This window comes from Erpetoichthys calabaricus, chromosome 11 (genome assembly GCF_900747795.2).
Source record: "Erpetoichthys calabaricus chromosome 11, fErpCal1.3, whole genome shotgun sequence".
Taxonomy (NCBI): domain Eukaryota; kingdom Metazoa; phylum Chordata; class Cladistia; order Polypteriformes; family Polypteridae; genus Erpetoichthys; species Erpetoichthys calabaricus.
This window is the reverse complement of record NC_041404.2, coordinates 85,146,008-85,158,059: the sequence shown is the minus strand read 5'-3', so window position 1 is coordinate 85,158,059 and position 12,052 is coordinate 85,146,008. Positions and strand designations below refer to the sequence as shown.

The window sequence follows — 12,052 nt, the reverse complement described above, 5'->3', positions numbered from 1 at the left end:
CGGTGGTCTGAATCCTCCTTTTTGTGTACGTCCCGTTTCGTCTGCTGTCTGTAGTCTGTCCCATTTCGTGTGCAATGGGCTTTGTGTGGCGCTCGCGTCTGACTTTTTTTTTTTGTGTGTGCTAGGGGCGCGTCGCCTCATTTTTTATTTCTGTTAGTGGAGGGGGGCTTTGTGTGTCGTGGGTCTGAATCCTCTTTTTTGTGTGCGTACCGTTTCGTGTGCTATGTGGCGCTTCCGTCTGACTCCTTTGTTTTTGGTGTGCTAGGGGCGCGTTGCCTCATTTCTTATTTCTGTTAGTGGAGGGGTGCTTTGTGTGTCGTGGGTCTGAATCCTCTTTTTTGTGTGTGTCCCGTTTCGTGTGCTATGGGCTTCGTGTGGCGCTTTGTGCCATGAGTTTGTGTGGCGCCCGCGTCCGACTCCTTTTTTTTTGTGTGCTATGGGCGCGGCGCATCATTTCTCATTTTCCGGTGCTTGGAGGGGGGCTTTGTGTGGCGCCTGCGCACTACGTCTTTTGCGTCCACGGCCCATGTCCCTGCGTCCATCCGGTTTACCATTCTCGTTTAGTAATATGGATATGTATGTATATATAAGATTAAGTGACACAATTTTATTCAAAAAATGCACTAAAAATTAAAAAAAAAAAAAAAAAATGTGCTTAGATTTTGTAGCAGCTCTTCCATGCAAAAGTTTGGACAGATTACATATTTTGTTAACAGAAAAAACTTTGACAGCAAACAAACTAACATGATGGCATTTTTTTTATTTTATGAACTAAAGAAAGAAGATTTAATTTGACATTTACATAAATGTTCAAATTTTTGAATGGGGAATATATACAGGGTGAGGCAGAAAGGACGGGCGTCTTTGAAATGGCTAGAACTCACCACTAGGTGGAGTGACAGATGTGTGGTAGGTGGCGTTAGGTTCGCGAAGTCTTAGCATTTTTTTTTATTTTCTTTTTTAGTTGGAGCCATGGATGATAGAACACCGCTCTTTTGCGTACGACTGTTTTGTCAAGAACCAATCTATTACCGCAGTTCAGCGTGAGTTTCGTTGCCATTTCAATATCCACAGAACTAAAGCTGTTCCCGCTTGTAATACTATCCTACGTTGGGTTAAAGCACTTTGTACACGAGGTACACTAATGAACAAAAGACAGCCGGGGGCTACACGAATGGCACATACCCCTGAAAATGTGGAAAGCATACGACTAGCCCTGCTGCGCAGTCCAAGTCGATCTGCTCGGAAGCATTCTTCTGAACTTGGCCTCTGTAATCGTTCGGAGCGCTATATTGAGATGATAAACAACTCCTTTTTACCTGAATTACGACCGAAACGTATTCCCATCCGACGTGTGTGGTTTCAACAGGATGGGGTGACAGCCCACACAGCTAGTGCATCAATAGATGTTATTCGGCCTCTCTTCCCTGGTCACCTCATTTCCAGGTTTGGTGACATTCATTGGCCTCCTCGGTCCCCTGACTTATCCATGTGCGATTATTTCTTGTGGAGTCACCTCAATGCACATGTATACGAGCATAAGCCCCGTACATTGGAGGAACTGAAAGAAGCCATTCACGTGGAAGTTGCCCATATCGACTGAGCGATGTTGAAAAGAGTGGAGGCCAACTTCCATGAACGTCTTCAGAAATGCATCAGTGATAACGGACACCACATGGGAGATGTTGTTTTCTACACTTGATTTTGTCAAATGCTTTTTCAATATGAACTCAAATCTTTCAATAAATTTCTTTGTAAGAAAAAATTAACGATTTTGTGATTTTGTGAAAAATGTCTGTCCTTTCTGCCTCACCCTGTATATGTAAACAGTACTGCCTTGTGAACCTGTATACACCATTACTGCTCTGTAAATCTACAGCAAGATTTTGTTTTGTTTGCTGCTAGTTTCATCTAGTCTTGAGAGTAAATGCCAAACTAAGCTTGTTGAGGTCTACTTTAAACTTTTGCTTTGTTAAACCATTTACCTTTTTGCTAATTGTTCCCAAGCATTATATATATATTGATTGTATGTAGGCCCCTTGGAAAAATGTACTTTATCTGCCAAATACTTTGGACATCTTAGTAATCATTAAGGTAAAATAGTTTATTTGTGAAAGACTCAAAATTGTGCCACAGTCTGTATAAAACAGGAAAGGATCCTTACTGTGTAGTGTCCCTGAGAGAAGTTAAATTGGATTGGATGGATGCATTAGCAATTATCTAGGCCCTAGCTCTGCCAGTTTCAAAAGGAGAATTATTGCCTGGTCCCCTCCCCTCCTCATCACCACTGGGGACAACTAGCAGAGTAAGAAATACAGTACAATCCCTCTTAACTGGCCTCGCATTAACCGGCCGACGGATTAACCGTCCTAATAAAATTAAAAAAAAAAAAAAATTAATCCTGAGTTCTTCTTTATATTCTATGTATGCACTTCTTTCTTTCCTGGAAGGTGAGAGGGCTCCTACTTTCAGATGTGATTTCTGTTTACATATTCCTTTTTTCCACGGTGCCTTCTTCTTTCTACCTGATGGCTTCCCTGCTTCTCCCATCGGGCTTCGCAACAGGGAAGTCGACCTACCTGCAGGTGCAGCTGCCTTCCACATTGGTCCGGTATCCCTCTGATCCCTGGCTACTTCGGGCTCCATCCGGATCCAAACTTGGGTTCTTTCACAGCAGCCGGTGTGCTCATGCTGGGGCTACACCAGCACAAAGCCTCCACAACTGCCGCTGCCTTTCGACGGGAAGTCGTCTTTAATACCGGTCACTCCAGCTCCGTGATCGCTCAGCTGTAGTGACCGCTTTCTTCAGCCCCACCGAGTGTCAGCCAAACACTCATCTGCAGGGGTTCACCTTCCAGCTGCCTGTCTTTGCTCCATCAAATCTTCTCTCGCTCGCTCTCCTGCACCGGCTTTCCTCTATCTGCTTCCTTCTCCATTAACCTCCTGTTCTCCCCCTAGCCGCCTCGCGCTTCTATTTATCATGGGGACAATTACAAATGCAGATGACTCCTCACCTGTGCACCTAAGCTAGGATCGCCCACATCACGAATTCCCTGGGAACCGATCGGCCACACATACTTGCTAAGCCGCGAGTGCAGTGATTTATTTAAAAAGTGGCCTTTTTGACTTGAGCTGTGGACCCGCTACACCACACTGTGCAGTTGTTGTACGTGAAAAAAAACCCATGTGCGAAATCGTGGATGAAGCCTTGTGGATATGGTTTCTTCAGGAACGTCAAAGAGGTACAGTACATACCTTAGAAATATTTTTCTACATGAAAATAAGTATGCGTCGGATTAACTGGCCAAAACGGCAACCGGCCATGGGTCCAGTCCCGAGGTGGCCGGTTAAGAGGGATTGTACTATATAGTGCAAAGTATATGGTTCACAACTTTGGTTTTCATCACCTGTTTGCATATGTAGAATTTTTAAAATTCACTTCAGGAAAGAGAGAGAATATGTTCTGTTAATTGGAATAGACTCTTTCATAGATGGTAGTAGGTTGTTAATTGAAGTAATGTGCAAATAAAATATCCTGAAAAAATGTTGGGGGGTTGGGCGATATTCTCCTTTCTATTGAAATGGATGCTAAAAAAAATTAAAATTTTTCATATTAATAATGTATATTATGTAGCATTTATGGTAAGCAAATAAATTGACATAAATGTTTGATTCCTTTAGTTTGTCCAGATCCAGTAGATCAGTATTTGGAGGAAACATCAGTCCGATATGTTTCACCTAGAGGCAATGGTGAGAACAATGGGACCACACAACAACGAAGAACAGGTATGAGTCAGTTCAAGCTATTGTACATTGTATATAAAAGTTGCATGTTACTTTTAGTATATTATGGATAATGTTTGAAAATCTAGAAATTATAGTACCTGATTTTGCAGTGATGCTGCTGTTAGCTGTTTTTTTTTTTTTTTGGATCACCAGTTCCACACAAACATTTGGACTCCCTTAGCCAAATTACATATTTAGTTGATATTTATACAAAATACTAAATGCAACTTAGACAGGGAAAAAAATACAACTTGCAAAAGTTTTGGGTACTTTGGGTTTTTCGAACTTGTTAACTCATTAGTTTGATCTTGCTCAGCTTGTTTGGAATTGTCAGGGGCCTCTTTTCTTTTTTTTTTTTTTTAACTTTTCAAAAATTGTGTTACACTCAACAACCAGTGCCTTTTCTAAGCAACTAAGAATCTACAAATTAAACTAATAGATGCCTATAGAACCAAAGGTAAGCTATAAATAGGAAACTTTTTTTTTTTTTTTTTGTAAGTCTGTCGGTGTGTTTTAAAGTATAAAGTTTTCCTAGCGCAAAACAGAAGAAGAAGATAAGGTGTATAATTTTTTGTCATGTACTTGTTTTAAGTTAACATGTTAAATGAATGTGAGGGGTTTTTTTTTTTTCTTCTTTTTATAAACCACTTAAGTATGAGGTGTCCTACCGGCATGACACAGCCATATTTCAAAGTTGTTTGTGTACATTCAACAAACCCACAAGTTAATTAAAAGCAATAGTGGTATTTTTTCATACCCAAGAGTATCTTCTTTAAAATAAATCATGTTTCTGTTTTTCTATCTGCAGTAGGGGTATATGATATGTATTGTCGTTGATGATGTCCTAATTGTTTTAATGATGTTTGAGCTGCTGTTATGGAGTATGTCACTCACTTTGAAAAAAACAATTTAAAAACTCTCCTTCAGAGTCCATGCATTCACTGCCTCATGTAGCTTAGACATGATTCTCAAACAAGAATATACATTTTGGGACAACCCATTAAAAGGTTTATAATGAGTAGCTGTGAAATCCTGCTTTGCAAAGGCTACATGCACAGGACTTCTTCCTAAACGCCCACCCCCAATTCGTTCAGACCAGTAAAATTTAAACTACCGGGTTTAAGGTGGAAGCAAAAGAAACTGAATGAAAGACTCGACATTGAGAGTAAACAGAAAGCTAAAATTGCTATTATCAGTTCATGGGCTCAGTAGCACAGGTAACTGAAGCCTAATGATTATTTAGGTAGTGCATTGTGATAGAGGAGACACATTTAACAAGTGCTTCTATTAGATTCTGTATTTTTCTGTCATTTTGACTATTGCATCACTAGATGTTATAATGGCAAACTGAGTTGTAGATGAGCATTGTGGTCTACAGATATACGAAGTGTTAAAAGTGCTGTGCCTACAGTATATAACCTGGCATGTTTGCATTTCCAATTAGAAGATAACTTCCTTTAGTTATTTGTTTAGACGTGTCATGAGACATGGAGGCCGTGCAGTCTCCTGGGTGCTTCGACTTTTGTCATTGGGCAGATTTTTGAAAGGAATGTTTTGAGTACCGAAATCTGCATCTCCTATGGTTCTTCATTGCCAACTCTCTTAATGGCAGTTCTTTTAACCTTCATTTGACAGGATGTGATGCATCATTTATATGGAATGCATATTTTGCAATTCATATTTTCACAAACTTAGTTTATCGTAATCAGATGTTTGCCCTTTGTTGGTTCAAATTAACAAGAGCACCATTGCTCTTTGCAGTTCAAAATCACTGCCCATACTTTGAGTTCCACTTTCATGACATGTTGGATTGGTTTAGAAATTTAACACTCAGCAAGCCATCCAATTGTTTTCTCCACTCATGGTTGTCTCCACATGGTTACATTATACATCTATCACAGTAAGACTACATGTAACCTAGTTAGACTACTTTGTGTGCAAATTAAATGCTATCATTAGGATGATTTTTTTTATTTTAACTTTGAACCCTCCCCACCATAACCTGTCATCTATGTGGGAGGAGCAAATTATTAAGATTCATCAAATTGCGATCTCTGGTTTTCGATGGATCTTGAATCTTGAGCCAGTTATGAGATAATGTGCTGATTAGTTTTTGAGCCAAATCATGCAAGAGAAAAAGGCATGCTAGAGGAACCCTCAAATACTGTAATTCTGCAATTAATTGAGTTCTTCTCGTCAGTTGCTATCGTAATGACCTATTTTATGATCAGAAAGATCATCATCAGAGTGGTAAATAATTACTGAAATGTTATAGAATAGTTCAGGTAACTTGGTTCCTAGGGCGCAAAGTCTATTTTTTTTTTTGTTATATTTGAGTGAACTTGAAGTTTGCATTTGGTGACTTAAAGTACAATATGTTACATTTTGGTTTGTGCTTCGATGCTTCATAATTCACCCTAAAGCAGAACAGATGAATGCTTATTATTGCCCTGTTGTTCTGACTACTATTTTTTTTCCCCTTGGATTCATGTATTTTTTTTTACATGAAGGGGAAGTATGTGTTGCTTTTATTATAAGTTTTTTTTTTTTGTTTTTACAAAGTTAATCCTGTTCACCACTTAGAAATTGCTTGATCACAATAATACTTAGTGATTTCAATATTCTTATATTGTTTTTAGTTGAATTTTTCAGTTTTAAGTAAATGAAGAATGTTTTCCTTAAATATATTGCTTCCATTAATATCATTAGTAAGCAAAGGTTAATATATCTTGTTAACAACAGTGAACAGGAGCTAGTAAAATAAGACTTTTAAAAGCACATTTTTAAAGGGTGCAAAATAATGTCTACTTATTAGACAAAATCCAGAAAATATTGGAATATTTTTCCATCAGTATTGCCCACCCCAATTCTGCTGTCTTTTTTAAAATGTTTTGCACAGGTTTACCCTAAAGCAGGTACCATGTCCCAACTAAGTGAATCAGTTTTTAGTAGTGATTTCACCGACTTCAAAGGATATTCTGTGAATGTCTTACCATTTAGGTAGCTGAATTTCCGCCTATTCCAGTGATGTATTTTTGTCTATAATTGTCTATTCGTATTACATGCCACAGCTGAGTGTATAAAAAAAGAAATGACTTCTGTGACAGCATCTTTACCTATTGTTACGCACAAAGCTTGAATCAAGTTTTGATCACAATACTTTGAGGATGACGCATTTAATGAAGGACTTGATGCCATAGTCGGAGTGCAGTTTTTCAGTTCAAGTTTCATGGCTTTAACGACCATACCCAGAAGCTGTCTGCTGTATGTTCTCCTTGTTAGTATACTGAGCAGGGCTTTTTTAGTTTCATCTTGGAGTGCAGTGTTTCTTAGCGTACTTGTTTCATATGAGGAACTCTCCCACACACACACACAAACACACACACACACACATGCGGCAAACCCTCATTCCCTATCAAAAGCATCAATTGTGCATGCAGTTGTTTGCCTACTAACCCTACTAAAAGGAAGTTGGAAACAATTACGAACAAGAAATAAAAGTGAAGTGTAGCCTTGGTGGATGAGTGGGATTATGAACATTGTATGGTTAGAAATGGGATAAAAATCATTCTAATCCATTAATAGCTGTGTTTGGTGTACTCTCAGATGGACTTAAAGTGGAGAAGGACAAACAAACTTTAATTGCCTTTACTTCACTATTAGCACATAGACTTATCTTGCTCAACTGGAAGAATCCTAACTCACCTTTGTTAAGTCAGTAAGTAACTGATGTTGTATACTATTTGAAATTGGAAAAAATAAAATTCTCTCTTAGAGGATCTGTTCAAAACTTTTTAAAAACCTGGCAGGATCTAATCAATAATAATTTAAAATAAGCACTTATATTGGGGAGAGACTCCTTTCCCTCTATACAGTGGAACCTTGGGTCACGACCGTAATTCATTCCAAAACTCTGGTCGCCACCCGATTTGGTCATGACCCGAAGCAATTTCCCCCCATAGGATTGTATGTAAATACAATGAATCTGTTCCGGACCGTATGAGCTGAATGTAAATTTTTTTTTTTTTAATTTAAAGATTTTTAAGCACAAAAATAGTTAATTATACCATAGAATGCACAGTGTAATAGTAAACTAAATGTAAAAACATTGAATGACACTGAGAGAACCTTGAACAAAGAAAACTAGCACTGCAAGAGTTCACACTAATAGCCTTACGAACCGATCGCTGTAAACATTTTTTTTTTTTTTTTTTTTTTTTTTTTTTTTTTTTTGAGTTTTAAGAACAGGGAAAAAAATGAACATTTGAAAAATCCATAATTTATACAAAAACTAACCATAAACAACTAAGAAAACTAACCTTGCATGAGTCGAGTTCTGGCATGAAGGAAGTGAGGAGGAACTGGGTGGAGAGGAGATTACAGTTTTGAGGTAAAGTACTTCTGCGCGATGCACGTCTGACTGAGAATAATGTACTGTACAGGTACAGGGAGAGACTGAACATGTGCGGAAATCATCGGCGTGTACGAACCGGAAGGGAAACTGGCTTGTTTGTCACCCGAGGGTGTGGTCGTGAACAGATGCAAAAGTTTGACAAACTTTTTGGTCGTAACCCGATTTGTATGTGGTCTGAGACGTTCGTGACCCGAGGTTCAACTGTACTACTCTCAAACATTTTTCTCTGATTGTTGGCCTTGCTCTATTTCTCGTGGGTGGAGGTTGAATTGAATTTAGTTTTAAGTTTAACTTGATTGTATGGAATGTTACATCCTTTAAATAAATTCAATAAGTTTAAAAAAAAAAATTAAAAATTTCTCACAGCTCTGAACAATTTGGTGGAGGGGGTGGGGGTCTCTTTTGTTCGCAACCTGGAGACACAAAAATGGCTGAGAAACACTAGTTAGGCATATATGTCTATGACTAGTTCTGTGCACAGGGCTATCTGTTTCCTGCCCTGTGCCTAGGGCTGCCAGTAAAGGCATTGTCCCCACCCAATAACTGAGCACTGGAAGAAGCAGGTATGAGAATGTTGGAAAGTACTTAATTTATCCTAGATGTGAAATGCAAGAAAAAAGGCAACAACAAGAAAAATTAACAAGAAAACGCTGAACTTCTGTGGGGCAATTGCAACAGAAGGCAAGAGAAGATGTCTGAATTGCAACACAAAATCCCCAATCTAGTGTACATAATATAATGTTTCACTATGTATAGTGACTTTTATCTTGACTGAATTAGCGTGCAGTGATACATTTGAAGTGCTGGCTTTTTAAGAGGTTATTCAACTATATTATATATAATATATATATATATAAAAAAAACTTTTTCACAGCACTGTAATCATTCAAAATTCACCATAATTTATGATTTGTGTTGCCACATCAGAGTCCATACATTATGGGGGAGGTTTCATGTTTTAATACAATGCAATGGCATCTACTTTATAAAACATTTATATCATCTTGTGAATAAAATTATTACAGAATAGTCAAATACTGCATCTTAAATAACCTATTTGTGTGTTATGAATTTCCATGTAGACTCTTCAACTAAACTGTTAGCCAAATTTATTCCCCTATTGGACATTTAAAATCTTGAATTAGTCGAAATTAAAGATACAGCAGGACGACTTGTGTTGTTCTGTAATTCTACACGTTAACCATATCTTCATTTGCTCACTTGTAGCAATCATGCTAGCAAATCTTGAAAATGTGTCCTCACAGTTCCTCCTTTGATAAAAGAAAGCGTTTTAAAATTAGGGTCTAGTGCTGATGCCTGTTGACAGTGGATTTGGATGAATGGAACATAAAAGAAAAAGATCCGGCTATCATGATCAATAACACTGCTAATGTGATCTGTGTGGTACAGCTTTTGGAGCTACTTTACATCAGCTGTTTTGCACACGCAATCACTTTGATATTGCAGGATGCTCTGGAAATTCCAGCAATTGCCCGCTTGCATTTGCTGGGTGAGGTGCAGTGCAAACTTTTTTTCCACTGTAGCAGCTCAGCTAGCCACGTGCTTAAAGAGAAGCAATGTCTGTTGGACTTGCCACCACACAATGTGATGTGGTAAAAGTGCATTGGAAATGCTAGAAATGTTTTTGGAGCTACAGCCAGTCATCTCAGAAGCACTGCATACAAGGAGCGACATTGCTCCCTGTGTGTTGCTCCCTGTGTGACTGGCATGCATCATACTTGTCTGCAACATATCTGTCACAGGTGCCGAGTTGTTTTTCATGTGCTGACATCTGATTGAAGGAATCTGCTGCCCAGCATGTTTATCTTTTACAAGTTAGAGCTACTCTTTCCACTGATCTGAGAGACGTGGCAATGCATTGCTAGTGTTAGGATCTTCATAATTTCTAGGTACAGTAACTTCACTCATTTGTCTTCTGTTTGGTATAGCATACCACAGTTCAAAAAACTATCATTTGTTGAAAGCCCTCCTTTTCAACAATTTTTCAGGGCTTTGTATCTTTGCAGATAAAAACTGCTATAGATTACTTTTTGGGCACTAGCCAAATTAAATGGAAGCTTGGAGCTATCAGTTGTGTTCAGTGTAGATTGTTTTGGATATGCTCGTTTGGATGTCGAATGAGTTTGTTTCTGGGTGACATCAGGATAAACGATTTGTCAAATTTTTTGTGTTACTACAATAATTAACTTATAAGTTGCACAGCTTATGTATGGCTTTTCTTTTATCCATTTGTTCTTTACTGATGTACCGTTTGAATTTGTACTGAGTCCACACATAATGCAACAGTTGAAGGTGCCAATGAGATAGTAAAGTGCCTTTTCTGTAGAAAGCCTTAACAGGTTGTCACATACATGCGAGTAGGAGGCAGCTAAAGGGCCTGAGTAATTGTAGTAAAACATCCGACCAGGGGGCAGCGGAGTGTGCCGACTGTCTTTCTCAGTTCCCTACAGACCTTTCCCGGAATATCCTGCAAGGTTCCGGCAGATCAGAAGACATCACTTCCGGTGCTGGGGCCCTTTGCTGACGTCACTTCTGGTGCTGGGGCCCTTTAAAGCCTCCATCTTTGTCTCTGATAAGCAGTTCTGTTTTGGACTCTGTTCTATGCACATTGCGCTACTAAAATTAAACTTTTGCAGCTGGAAAAACAATATACGGGTGGCTGCCCGAAATCTTTATGATGTCTTTGTCTAATTATTATCACAAGGTACATTGAGCAGGATGGAGATGCACAGGCTTGATCTTCAGACTTTTAGAATCCATAGTGAATTGTTTGATGGGAAAAAAAAAATGATTAATCGGAAAATCTGTATTTTTACCAAGACCTAGTGTTAAATTGGACTGACACAAAAAATAAATTTGAAAATTAAGGTTTAGATGAGTAATTATTTATTTAGTTACAAATTGCTTACTTGTTCCAGAGTGACATATAGTGTGTGTGTGTGTGTGTGTCTGTCGATTTGTTTTTTCTGATAAATATAAAGTATCACTACATCTGCAATACTTTTTTGATGGATTGTTTAGGTGCAAGAGACTTTTCCAAAAAAGGGGAGGACCTTGTGACAGACAGTATAACTTTGCAATGCTATGGGATAATACATCTAAACTTGTTACAATGATGGCTGACAGATTGGGGCACTAAAGGAGATTGATTCCAGGATTGTGCTTCATAAAATGTCTTGGTTATGTACTGTAGAATCTAGTTTTTCTGAGAAATCCCTAAAGCTCCAAATTGTTTTGTGTTTGTTGATATTGGTGTAAGCAAGGGTTTTTAATAATATAAATACTTTCTTTTAAAAAATTAAGTGTTTCAGCTCCTTTAATACATAAGCGGAGTAATAGCCGTTTAGTTTTGGGTATGTTATTTAGGTGCAATATTGCCAAAAACCCTTTAGTACATAAAGGGTTAAGAACCCAAGCACAGATGTCTGATGCGTGTCTCTCCCCCCCCACCCCCACCCCAAGTGTAGACTGTAGATGCTGTGAGCACAAGTTCCTGATTATCTTCATAAGAATCAATTTAACATAGCCTATGTTGATTTAAATATAAACAATAAACTTCACTGACAAAGTTGTCAGATTAAGCACTCTCCTGATGATATGATGCAAGAAATTTAACAGATCAATGAATAAATAAGTCTATGTACACATACATATCCTGAGAATGTAAATGCAATAAGCAAAATAAGATGAGAGCTATCTGTCATCATGTATCTTCATATAATCATAGTATTTAATGAACATTTTTGCTGTTACACAACCAGGAGTGCTTGTGCCACAGACTTAACCAGATACTAGTTTGATTTGCACATATTATGAATTCTGAAAGAGAGT

At 38.2% G+C, this 12,052-nt stretch overlaps 1 protein-coding gene across 1 annotated transcript in view; it reads left to right on the top strand.

Moving 5' to 3' along the window:
* The window catches only part of dedd (death effector domain containing), a 93,418-nt gene that overhangs the window by 72,129 nt on the left and 9,237 nt on the right, over positions 1 to 12,052 (top strand). The window contains exon 3 of the mRNA XM_028813484.2: positions 3,682 to 3,786. Coding sequence (XP_028669317.1) covers positions 3,682 to 3,786 — 105 coding nt within the window. The remainder of the gene's footprint in view (positions 1 to 3,681; positions 3,787 to 12,052) is intronic.